This window comes from Eurypyga helias, unplaced genomic scaffold (assembly GCF_000690775.1).
Source record: "Eurypyga helias isolate BGI_N326 unplaced genomic scaffold, ASM69077v1 Scaffold52422, whole genome shotgun sequence".
NCBI classification, from domain to species: domain Eukaryota; kingdom Metazoa; phylum Chordata; class Aves; order Eurypygiformes; family Eurypygidae; genus Eurypyga; species Eurypyga helias.
In genome coordinates this window covers 1-12,411 of record NW_010238950.1, presented here as the reverse complement: position 1 = coordinate 12,411, position 12,411 = coordinate 1, and the positions used below count along the sequence as shown (strand labels likewise).

The following is a 12,411-nucleotide window of genomic DNA, read 5'->3' as shown; positions in this document are numbered from 1 at the left end:
GGTCCCGCGTGGGTGCGCGGTGCCCGTCCCGCAGGGATGCGCTGGCTTTCCCCTTCCGCCGGTGCCCGGCGCCGCTCCCCCTTATCCTCCGGTGTCTGGAACCTCGGGATGCTGCAGCCACCCGGCGTTGCTTTGCCCCAAACCCGCCTCTCCCCGGGTGTTTTCCGAGCCTGCATCGCCTGTGTGCAGGGAGAACGTGACTGTTTTGTTAAAAGCATCTTTGTGATGCCCTTGACAGCTCCTGCCTGCTCGGTAAATATTTTTAACTCTAAAAGATGCCTATTAGTCCCATTAGGCAGAACGGTTGCTCAGCTGCCTCATTAGCTAACGCCCGGGAGACCGCAGGGAGGTCCAGCCACCACTCACAGCGGTTAATTAGCTGCGAGGACATGATTATGAACCCGTTAGGAGATGCACAGCAGCGGTTTGTCCGTCTGGGAGATGGGAGAGAGCTCTGGCTTGGGACTCGCTCTTCACTCCCCGTTGCTTGGCCATGCTGCTGATGCTCCTGGGGTTTGGGTTTTCTTGGCAGCATGGGCTTCCTACATGACCAACTCCCCGACGCTGATCGTGATGATTGGCCTGCCCGCACGCGGCAAGACCTACGTGTCCAAGAAGCTCACCCGCTACCTCAACTGGATTGGGGTGCCCACCAAAGGTGTGTGCGGGGGCTGCCGGCTCGCCCCGGTGCGGGGCTGGCTCTGCCCTTGGCCGAAAGCGCTGTGAGGTCTGTCTGCAAAGTGCCGTCAGTCTCACGCGCTTGTCTTTTGTGTGTGAAGTGTTTAATTTAGGGGTGTACCGTCGGGAAGCGGTGAAGTCCTACAAGTCCTATGACTTCTTCAGGCACGATAACAAAGAAGCCATGGAAATCCGAAAGTAAGTCTGCGTCGGGAGCCCAGCTGATCCGTGGCAATCTGGTTAGTCTCGGCTCTTGGCAACCTCTGCATTTGAGGAGCAGAAAATAGCATTTAATGCCTGTGAGGCCAGGGGAGGAGGTAGTGCAGGGATCCTGCCAGAGGGGCTGTGCCTGGGGGTGTCATGGTTGTCTTCGGGCTGGCACAAAGAGCAGTGGCTGTGAATGCCCGGTGGTGAATGAAGTAGGCTATAGATATGGATGCCTTGTGATCTCTGCAGACCCTCCACAGCTTCTAGAAAGATGCAGGGGCAGGTGCTCCATGGGCAGAGAGAAGGCATTTCAGTCTCTCCCCAGTGGTTCCAAAGCCTTGATGTCTTTACACTTCACATCAGCTCTGACGATACCCGTTTCTCTCCCGCAGACGATGCGCCTTAGTGGCTCTTGAAGATGTGAAGGCGTATCTCTTGGAGGAGTGCGGGCAAATAGCTGTAAGGCTTTTCTGGACTAAGTGTGGTTTTGTATCTGTGTAGTTGAAAGCTGCCCTGGGTATCTGGGGACCTGACTGGAACCCCAGATGATTTGGGGCTGGTTTCAAAGCCTTAGATAAACTTGCTCATTGCTCCTTACTCCTTTTCTGGTAGGTGTTCGATGCAACCAACACAACCCGAGAAAGACGGGACCTGATCTTAAATTTTGCTAAAGAAAATGCTTTCAAGGTAGTGCTCCTGAATTTAATTTGTAGTTGGAGTTGTTGCACCGAGGGGCATTACTGCTCCCTTGGGCAGGAGCTCTCTAGTTTTGGTTCAGGGTAGAGATCTTGACCCCCTGAAACGTGCTTCCTTGCCTTCTTTGTAGGTGTTCTTCGTGGAGTCCGTCTGTGACGATCCAGAAGTCATTGCTGCCAATATCCTGGTGCGTGCCATGTTTTCCAGGCTCAGCTGCTAGTGCCTGCCGTGGGAGCTTGGGTGCTCAGTGCCAGTCACCAGCTACAGTAGCTTACAGCAGTGTCGGCAAATGCCTGTGCTCTTGTGTTTCACCTTGGAAATAAGCAGCTCAGGTTTGCAGGTTTACAGAAGCTAGAGATGCAGTCACTTGTGTGAGAACGTGGAAATCCAATGAAGCTGAGGTGTTTGACCTTGAAGCGTGTGTTCTTGTCAGGGGAAGGCAGGCAGTGAGTGACTCGCAGGCCGGGTAATACAAACAGCTGGGGCTGTCGCAGGGCCAAGCGCTGCAGCACCTTCAGAGACGCCCTTTGTTTCCTCTCCTGGAGCAGGTTTTTCCACAGAGCAGCATTAAACAATGCTCGTTTGTTTTGAAATGGAAGAATAATGTTATTCAGCGTTGCTTTTGCTCCGTGTCGAGTTTGCTTAACTCTCACAAAGCGCCGCTGTCTGTTGATCAGGAGGTGAAAGTTTCCAGCCCCGACTACCCGGAGAGAAACAGGGAGAACGTGATGGATGATTTCCTGAAGAGGATTGAGTGCTACAAGGTCACTTACCAGCCTCTTGATCCCGACGCGTACGACAAGTAAGCAAAGCCCTGGGGTGCATTTTGTCCTTGCACACATGAGCTGCTTTGCTTTGTCGCTGCTGTTCTCTGTCTCAGGATGCTGCAACGTGTCTGCTGCAGCCTCTGCTTCCCCAGAGCACAATTGCTCTGTGAAGGTGGTGCCCTCGGTGATTTGAAGGGACTTTTCTCTAGTGTACTGCAGTGTAATGCAGCTCCTTGTTTAAGCAAGGCAGTGCAGGGTCTCTTCTGTCTGCTGGAGTGACCCAGTGGTAGTGCTGATGCCTTTACTAGAGGATAAATAGTTAGATTACACCCGCAGATGCACATGCTTCATTTTTAAAACCAGTCGTGTGGGTGTTCTTATTTTATGTTGACTCCAGAGATCTTTCCTTCATTAAAGTGATCAATGTGGGACAGCGGTTCCTAGTAAACAGAGTCCAAGATTACATCCAGAGTAAAATCGTCTATTACCTAATGAACATTCATGTCCAGCCGCGTACCATCTACCTTTGCCGACATGGTGAGAGTGAATATAATCTTGTTGGCAAGATTGGTGGGGATTCTGGTCTGTCACCGCGCGGGAAGCAGGTATGTGTTTGGCAGCACCCGGGTTGCTGTAGTTGTAAAGTGTTGCGTGACCAGGGTCAGAGCCGGGCTCCGCATCCGACTCCTGCGAGGGGCAGCCCCGCAACAGCCACAGCCCTTGAAATGATGTTTTTAACGGCGGCGGCGGTTCCTGGTCCCTCCTGACCTCCCCTGATGTTTCTTTCCAGTTTGCTCAGGCGCTGAAGAAGTTCATCGAAGAGCAGGAAATTGTTGATCTGAAGGTGTGGACGAGCCAGCTGAAAAGGACGATCCAGACGGCCGAGTCCCTGGGGGTCACGTACGAACAGTGGAAGATTCTCAATGAGATCGATGCTGTGAGTGAAAAGCTGGTTGAGGCCTTCAGCTTTTCTAGATGGAAAAGAATGTGTAAAAAGAAATTCATCATGATGAACTTGACTATTTCCTGTTTATTTATAATCCTATCCGTGTAAAATGTACTTGGCCATCATCATGAGGTTTAGGATGGTTTGGTACAGGGCTGACGATGCCTGGAGCTGCCAGACCTTGCTGTGAACATATCCAGCTGGTGTGGAGAAAGAAAGTAACACTGAATATCCCAGGAATTTGCCACACCGTCCCGAGTGGGCAAAGGTTATTGCTCCCACTCTGATTCTTTCAGGCAGAAGCAATTGCAAGGTTGTTGCTGTGGAAGTGAACGCTCGTTTTCATTCCCGGCAAACAAGGGTTTGGAAATAAAACCAAAAGCCCGACCTCTTCAAACCACCCTGGATGTGTGGTGCACAAATGCTGAGCGTGTGGCTGTGTCGGATATGGTACCTAAAGTTTTCAGCATGTAAAGAAAGGGATTACTGGTCTCGGCCACCTGCTTTTGTTGTGTGGTTGTACCACTGTTGGAACCAAGTGTGGTGTAACGGGTTCTTCTTCCCTCAGGGGGTATGTGAAGAAATGACCTATGCAGAAATTGAAGCCAAGTACCCTGATGAGTTTGCCTTGAGGGATCAAGAGAAATACCTTTATCGCTATCCTGGAGGAGAGGTGAGGACCCTTAAGGAATGACAATAAGCTACAGTATACGTAAAACAAATACATAGGTGTAGAACTGAGTTACTTCACTTAATTTTGCCTTTTTCTGCCAATATTTGTATGAGAAACTGAAAACATTAGGATCCCCAGTTCTCAGAGGAAAGGTTTATTGATTTCCTTTGCTGTGGTGTGTAAGTGATGCCTTTCAGCCCTATTAATTGAGCCACTTACCATGTGCCTTGGTGCTCTGCTGGGACACAGGGGTTTCTGCATCCCACTCGTTTGGCCAAAGCCTGAATTGTCACTATGGAAAAAAAAACAAAACCCATCTTGGAAAGAAAATGTTTGTGGGTGTGGTGTGGAGTCCTTTCTGGTTTTACTTCACAACCTTGTTGAAATGTATAATTTACTATTTTGTTTTTCTTACTGCACTCGTTAAGAGTTACCAGTAATCTCAATCCTCCTGGAATCTGAGGGTTGCTGACATTAAATTTCACCTTCTGCTGTTTGCTTATTTTCCCCCCGTATTTTCCAGGTCATCCATAACTTCCGCATTTTGATACTTTAACTGATATTTTCCTGGACGTGAAGCTGTGTTAATTGCTACTTCTGCTTTAAGCCTCTGTTTACAAAACCCCTTGAAAAATTCCTGTTTTGTTTTTCAGTCCTACCAGGACTTGGTCCAGCGCCTGGAGCCGGTAATTATGGAGCTAGAACGGCAAGGCAACGTCCTTGTTATCTCCCACCAGGCAGTTATGAGGTGCCTGTTGGCTTATTTTCTTGACAAGAGTGCAGGTACAAAAATAGATGTATGATGTTAAGGGCTGGCTTCTCTCACTGCTTCCTGTACAGAGCTTTTGGGAGGGTGACTTGTAATGACTGTTTTGATTTTTCGCAACGGAAGCGCTGCTTAAAAAAAGAAATAAGGAAAACATTTCAAAAAATACCTTAACCACTGCGCTTCAGTGGTGCACAGAGCTTTGCAAGAAGCTCTTTCTGCGAGAAATGCAGATTGTGCACTGCCAGTTTTCTGCTCAGCTCTTGTTTCTGGAGCTGTTTCCACCAGTAGCATTTACATCATCTCAAGGAGATGATTTTTTTAATGCAAAGAAAGTCTTTTGATGCATCAGTGGCCTGTGAAGGGTTGGCAGCAGTGCTGTGTCTCTGGGAAATGCCGATCCCTTGCATGGCATGCTAGTTCCACTCTGCTGCCGGCTCCTTTCTGAAGCTCCAGTGAGTGGCACTGGAGTAAAACTTATTGATAAGTTAATAAACTTGTAATAAGGTTTAAAATAAAACTCCTCAGGCGCCTGTTGCTGCAGCGCTCTCCCACCCATATGCTGCTGGAGAGGTTTCCTCTGGCTGGCCCCGTGCCTTGGAAATGGTGGGGACAGTCCCATCCTGCTGCTGTGGGGTTGGGGAGGGTGGAGGAGGGGTCTGGGGTGGCTGCAGCCCCATCTGCGTGGGCACCAGGCACTTGTGTGGGCAGTGTCCGATGTTTGCGATGGGAAGGGTCCCACCCGAAGCCGGTGGGGAGGGGGGTGGCTGATGAGACAGCGTTGTGCCCCCCGTAACTCCTGCCTCTCTCCTAGATGAGCTGCCCTACCTGCGCTGCCCCCTCCACACCATCCTCAAGCTCACGCCTGTTGCCTACGGTAAATAGTGTCATTTGGGGTTTTTTCCCAGGATTTTGTGTATGAATCTGATGGGCAAGTTTGTGTCCATGGGCAGCAGCAGCCAGGCTCGCTGTAAGAGCGTCTGGTGGTGTGCTTTTAATGTATATTGAAATACAGTCCTGGGGAGTGGGACAGGCTGGAGGAGACAGTGGGAGAGGAGGTGTGTGGGTGCAGGGCTGTTCTCCCCTGGCCTCTCTTAAACGAGTGACGATGGTGGAGTTTACCTGTTGGTGAAGAAGCTCATTTATGCCTCTGAACTTGGATTTGGGGTGCAGTTGGTTAGAAAGAGGAGGCTCTGGGGAGACCTTATTGTAGCCTTCCAGTACCTGAAGGGGCTACAAGGAAGCTGGGGGGGACTTTTTCCAAGGGTCTGTAGTGACAGGACAAGGGGTAACGGGTTTAAATGGAAATAGGTAGATTGAGATGGGACATCAGGAAGGAATTCTTCCCGTGGAGGGTGGGGAGGCACTGGGACAGGTTGCCCAGAGAAGCTGTGGATGCCCCATCCCTGGAAGTGTCCAAGGCCAGGCTGGATGAGGCTTGGAGCAACCTGGTCTGGTGGACGGTGGCCCTGCCCATGGCAAGGGGTTGGAACTAGATGGTCTTTAAGGTCCATTCCAACCTAAACCATTCCATGATTCTATGAAATGGCCTTTCTGTATAGACCTGTAGTCAGCTGAAACGTAGGGCTGCACCTCTGCCATGCAGGTCAAAGCCAGAAATTAATTCAAGTATAAAATTCCTCAAAAATTAATGTGGTGAACTGTTTATTTACAAGCTGTCTTATTTTTTAAAAAAATAGCAAATTTATTCCTGTTCACTTTCCATGCTGTTTTCAGTATTTTTTTAATTGGTTATTTAATAAATTACCTTTCCTCATACAAACTTCTCTTTCTTGGTAAAGGTTGTAAAGTGGAGACGATTACCCTGAACGTGGAAGCAGTGAACACCCACCGTGACAAACCCTCTCTGAACTCTGTAAGTTTTGCTGCGCAGCTCTGGCTATTTCAAAAATAAGTAACTAAGCTGAAATGCTTCAAAATACCAGCTAGAAGTCGCTGATTGCTTTCAGTGACAAGAAAGTCTTGCTGCAGAAACAGTTCCCACGAGTAGAGTTAGCTGTAGGTTGAATTTATTAGTGTGCTTCCCAGGCCAGGGGCAGATACTTTTAAGAGCTGTTTTAAGAAGCAGAATGAACAAATCTAGGATGTTTTCAATTCCAGGTCTTGTTCCCAGTTTTTAGTTAAGTATTTGTTGTTGGTGCTAGTTTGTGTTAATTGTGATAATGTCAAAAAGACTTGCCCAGGTGTTTGAAGTGAATTTTTCTCATTGCCTTGGGGTTGGTTTCCTGTGCTGAAGCTGCAGAGGGGGTAAGGCTGGGCTCTGGGGCAGGCTTCTGGGGGCTCTCAGCAGCATTGCAGCCCTTGAGGGGGGCTGGCACCTGGGAGGAGTGAAGGTTTTTCCCTTGTCTCTGCAGATTTCGTGTGTGTTTTACAAGTATTTCGTGCCAGGCAAGACTGTGGTGCTCCTAAATTTTGTATATATCAGAGCAGGAGACAGGTCCAGTTTCCCTCCCTTGTGCTGGGCATCTTCTTATAGCAGCAGTGAAAACGCTTGACTTGAGCTTTATTTGTGAAATCCTGCTTCTTCCATGACTTAGATAACCAGCCATCCACCTTGTTCAGCAAAACACGTAACTGTGCACTAAATCCATGGAAGTGGCTGCTATTTTAGGTGCTCGCTGTTGCAAACGTGGCTTTGCAGAGGGACTGGTCTATTAGGGAATGCTAGCTCACAAGAAATCTAAGTTCATCGAGTCTTAAGTTCTTTTGGTACATTTAGGCTTTTAGCTACCTCTTGGTTTTGGATCTTACAAAGAGCTTTTGGCTGATCGCGTGGGACGTGGTTATATTTTTGTTGTCCCCTGCGCCGAGGGACTCAAACAGGGGGTGGAACCTGATCTGCGGCTGGAGGGTTTGCGGGGCTAAATCCAACTGCAAAATGCTAAACTGAGGATATTTTGGCAAGATTTTTGTGGCTGGTCCCATGCTGGAGATTTCCAGTTGGGCGTTGATCGCTTTGCGACTCCCATGTGATGCCTGCAGTGAAATGGTTGTTGCCTGCTCGGAGGAATCGGAGGATGTTTCTGTTGTTCTGTGCTGTCCTTGGGTAATGCTGATGCTTTGGGAGAGAAGAAACACAAATAAGGGGAAGTTTTCTATTTGGTTATTGTATTTTTTTCTCCCTAAAATGATTGCAGGGAGAAAAAAAAGGAAAATAAAACCCAAACCAAAAACCTTAACAAAGCCACCTAAGCAAAAAAAAACCCAAAAGGAAGTAAAACTGCTAAATAACAGACTTTTCAGGGGACTCTAAGCCAGATTATCCGGCAAAGTGGGTCATTTCCTGGTGCTAACCAGGGAAGGCACGGAGCAGCTGAGCCAGCACAGACCGATGTGGGGTTCACTGAGCCGCCCCGGCTGCCGGGAGCTCTGGGGTGCCTGCGGGTGGGGGTGCTGGAGGTGCGTGTTGTGGTTTTAAACTGTGATTCCCCTTCTCGTTCCTTGCGATAACCCTCCATCTGGGATCAGAGCAACCTTCCCGCCAGCCAAACCCCTGTAAGGATGAGAAGAAACAGCTTTACGCCGCGGGCCAGCGCGGACACGGTAAAGCGCCCACGACATTACAGCGTTGGGAGCAAACCTCTCGACCTGCTGGGGCCTTTCCCATCCCTGGAAGCTCGAGAAGGGGCTGACCGGCCACAGCTGGAGGTCGGTGTCCAGGTGGTACCTTCTCTGTGCTCCCCCTCCTCACCATCACCCGCGGCGGTCGGTGGTCCCCTCTGATACAGACTCTTCCCAGGGTCTTGAATGCCGTCTTTATTCCTGCATGAATATCATTCTGGATTAGATTCCCTTAAATAAAAGAAGAAAATAAAATCCCAGTACAACCTGTCCACACTCCTCCCTCCCCAAACCCAGAATTTGCCCCACTAAACCAGAATTGTGTTGCCAAAGGCTTTCCAAAATCAGGCTCCATGCAGGCGAGTTTCCATCAGTGCAGTAGGTGTTTGATAGGGTGGTTAATTCTGCATATTATCTTGCTTTCTGGCAAAAACCCAATTCAAAAGAGTTACAAATACCCTCTTTGTCCTCATATGATAGTGCTGGCAAGTGTTGCTCTAGCCCCAGAGCGACTGGGTAGGAAATCTTTATGTCTGTGATTTCTTCGGTGCCTGTGTCCCTGCAGATCCCGTCAGCAGCTCATTGAGCAGAGTTTGGGCTCTTTGGGTGCCCAGATTAAAGCAGCTTGGCTTTTGGTGCTTGGTGTTTTTTTAGGCTTAAAAGCACGTAGGTCCTCTTCCCTGTGAGATCCTCAGCCTCATGGGTTTCTTTTGATCATTTAAAATTGTTTCTCTGCTAAATTAGGAGTTTCTGTGTGCCTGGGAGGGCGCAGGCAGAGCAGGCTGCATGCTGCTGCCCATCCTGTGGGGCAGAAAGGAGGCACGTGGGGGACTCGGGGGAGGTCTTAGCTGGCTTCTTGTGCAGAGACAGCCGTCGTTACCAAAGCTGTTTGGAAATAAAATAATCACAGAACGGGTTGGGCTGGAAGGGACCTTAAAGCCCACCCAGTCCCACCCCCTGCCATGGGCAGGGACACCTTCCACTGGACCAGGTTGCTCCAAGCCTCATCCAGCCTGGCCTTGGACACTTCCAGGGATGGGGCATCCACAGCTTCTCTGGGCAACCTGTCCCAGTGCCTCCCCACCCTCTGCGGGAAGAATTCCTTCCTGATGTCCCGTAGTAATCTTGGGTACTTTGGAGGTTAATGTTTTCCAAGCTCTTCAGTGAGCCCAGCTTCTTGTTCTCCTCCTTCCCGCTGGCAGAGTAAGTGGCCAGAGTAAAGCAAGAGGTGATGCCAGCACAGGTGAACATTGCTGCTGTTTTCTTACTCAGTGAAGAGCACGAGGCTTAGACATCCCAGAATCCCCGGGCTCTGGTGGGAAGTGAACCAGACAGTGCTTTGCGCTGGGTTGGGTTTGGCCCGCAGCAGTTTGGGATGAAGGGTCTCAGCTGGAGAGGACCCTGACTGGCCCAGGTTTAATCTGTGAGTGTCCCCAGGATGGGGATCCCCACTCTGCCTGCTCCCTGTCAGCAGTTGTACCCTTCCTAATCGTAATGTGGAAGCGCTGGCAGCTCCAAGATGAAGGAGCACTTGGAATCCCTGGGCTCGGGGCGGTGCAGGTGGTAGGGCATCGTGCTGTCCTGGCACCTCTCGCCTGAATGGAGCCCGTGCGATGGGCAGCAGTGGAGGAGGTGGCTGGGCGCTGTGACACGCAGTGTCCGTGCCTTGTGTCAGCTCCTGCCGTGATCCAAGCCTGCCCTGCGCTCCCTAACGTGAAATCCCTGGCATTGCTTCACTCCTTTCCTCATTGGCTTTGCTGCTTTTACTGTTTATCGGTCTCCTTTGAAAGCACTATGAGCTATCCTGTGCTGTTTCTTTTTCCTTTGCAGCCTCAAGGGGGAAATGCTTGCCTGTGAGTACCGCTGAGAGCAGCTTGTATGTACTCTCTCTCGGCTTAGTAAGTAGGACGTCTCTTGATTAACATTGCATGGAAACTGCTTTGGGAAAAGCCAAACGTGTGGAGCAGTAGGAAGTCTTTTGCTCTATAATAACCTGTCCTTAAGGGGGACCTTGGTGGGGGAGGAACATGTTACCAGACTGAGCCCATTGATCTATAGGGGCAGCAGCTCGTCTTGGAGCTGGCTGCAGAAGCGCATTTCACCCCGAGCTTGCTCTGTCCCTGGACTGGGATGTGGGATGGCTCCGCACTGGTGCTGCCAGGCTGAGCCACGTAGCTTGTACTGAGCAGGTCCCGCTTCCATCTCCTCTCCGCCTGGGGTGGATGTTATTTATTGCAGGGATTTTGCAGGAGTTGTTGGATCACAGCCTGGATGGGAGCAGTGCTGCTCAGCCCCAGCACCCTGTGACTGGGTGGAGCTGGGGGAGTTAGCGCGTGCTTGGAAAGCAGCTGGGTGGGTAAACCTTTCTGTGTGGCGGCAGTTGTCACAGAGTTCTCCCTGTTACAGCCCCTTGGAGGCATCTTTGAATGGAGGCAGAGTGCAGGATTGTGTTTTTCCCACCCGAGGGGAGAACACGTCCTTCTCTATCCCCCCTCTCCAGGGAGCCATCAGCTAGCATCACCTGCGAGACCTTGGCTTCCCTCTCCGCCTCTGAGTAAGGGGCTTGAGTGAAACTGTGGCTGCCACGCCACGCAGAAAGGCCCAAGATGCCCTCACTTTGCTGTCCTCCCACCGTCCCTGTGGCCTGTCCCCACACCCCTGTTCTGCTGGTGGCTGTGGCAGACCCTGCTGCAACCCCTCACTTGGCTTGTCAGGTGTTTTGCCTTCTGTGGTCCGTGCAGCGCTCGTGGTTTTGTCTTGTAAAAGCTTTTTTGCAGATTAGGTGCAGCATCTGGGCACCTGGATGCATGGCACAGCTGGTCCCTGCGCGGGGCGGCTCCTGGAAGGCACATGGCTCCTGCAGCACCCATGCTGCATCCTCGTCCCCGTGCACCGGGGTGACCCCCAGCATCCGTCTGCTTCCACCCATCTTTGGGAGGGTGTTGGTGACAAGGGGTGGGCTCAGAGATGGTATAAGCTGTGTTCTTGGGGGCTTCGGGTCGCTGCACATGGGCTGCTGGGGTTGTGGGTGACCTGCGATTGCTCTCAGCAAAGCTCTGCTCCTTCCTTGCCTCTGCCCTGGGGCTTTGGGAAAATCCTCTCGCTCCTGGTGCTCTGGCATCAAAAGGGAGAGCTGGATTTAGTGCAAAGAAAGCCAAGTTGTAGCTGGTCTGGTTTCCAGGTGTTGGGTGTTAAGAGGTGATTCAGGTCTGGGTGCAACAGGGTGGTCCCTGTGGTGATGGGGCACAGGTCTCGCTGCCGTGGCTCACCTCTTCCTGGCAAGGAAGGTGCAGCTCCTACGTCTGCCCGGATAGTATTCCTCTGGGCCTGAGAAACTCCTGCTTGAATGTATTTAGCAAACTGGATGGGCAGCTTTTTACTTAATTGCACTTTCTCCGTGAAATATGGAAGCCCTTCCAACATTTTTCTCAATGAAACTGCTCTGTCTTTCTCCATTGCTGGTATTTACATGTCATGGGACACAAAGGTGTGGGATTGATCCTACAGTTACATGCCTGTCTGCTGTTCTCTTAACGTGTGACAGCAGTTTTACTAACGCTGCAGTGTTCTTGCTGCTTGCCCTGACAAAGCTGCGGAAGCATGCAGAGCATCAGGCTCAGCTCTGGCGTCTCTCCCACTCGGGATGGCTGACTTGGGAAGGGTCAACCAGTAACGATGCAGAAAGGGCCTGTTTCTCCTAAATGTGCCTGTGTCCCTGCGTTTCAGAGTCCTTAATGTTGAAGCTGAGAGGAAAAGGGAAAAGAACCCAAGCTTGGGATAAATCTGATAAATCGTTGTTCCTATACTGAGTAATATAAATTTAGAATCAAATCAGACAAAAATTATCCACAAGCTAAAAATCAAAGCCTTGCCCCTTTGGATTTGCCTTTGCTCTGAACCAAAAGGAGCTGTGTGTTTAGAAAATGAATGTATGTGCCAGCTTTGCAAAACTCCTTTACGAACGCTGCGCTCCAAGTGTTCCTTTTCCCCCTGTGTAACACACTTCCTAGGAGGGTTTGCAGATTAATGACTGTAATTGGATTCCAGTGCAGACCTTCTTCCTTCTTAATGCTGGTGTTTTCATAGAATCATAGAA

General features: G+C 50.4%; 1 protein-coding gene across 2 annotated transcripts; it reads left to right on the top strand.

Moving 5' to 3' along the window:
• Positions 1 to 537: 537 nt before the first annotated feature.
• Positions 538 to 10,873, top strand: PFKFB2 (6-phosphofructo-2-kinase/fructose-2,6-biphosphatase 2). 2 transcript variants are annotated; one of them, XM_010147972.1, is made up of 16 exons: positions 541 to 658; positions 780 to 876; positions 1,278 to 1,344; positions 1,498 to 1,572; positions 1,712 to 1,768; positions 2,259 to 2,383; positions 2,746 to 2,953; positions 3,139 to 3,285; positions 3,863 to 3,967; positions 4,621 to 4,750; positions 5,548 to 5,610; positions 6,536 to 6,609; positions 7,431 to 7,438; positions 8,225 to 8,414; positions 10,146 to 10,168; positions 10,816 to 10,873. In XM_010147972.1, the coding sequence occupies exons 1-16, from the start codon at positions 547 to 549 to the stop codon at positions 10,871 to 10,873; spliced, it is 1,539 nt and encodes a 512-aa protein (XP_010146274.1). In that variant the 5' UTR covers positions 541 to 546. The 2 variants fall into 2 exon arrangements, with proteins under 2 accessions (XP_010146275.1, XP_010146274.1); XM_010147973.1 differs by lacking the exon at positions 7,431 to 7,438 and having other exon boundaries at positions 538 to 658; positions 8,223 to 8,414.
• The last annotated feature ends 1,538 nt before the right edge of the window (positions 10,874 to 12,411 follow it).

Bases quoted from the DNA above. Each gene is read 5' to 3' on its own strand.
- PFKFB2 (XM_010147972.1), top strand. From the start codon at position 547: ATGACCAACTCCCCGACGCTGATCGTGATGATTGGCCTGCCCGCACGC. The intron at 4,751-5,547 runs GTACAAAAATAG...CCTCTCTCCTAG, and splicing joins TTTTCTTGACAAGAGTGCAG to ATGAGCTGCCCTACCTGCGC. The intron at 8,415-10,145 runs GTGGTACCTTCT...TTTCCTTTGCAG, and splicing joins AGCTGGAGGTCGGTGTCCAG to CCTCAAGGGGGAAATGCTTG.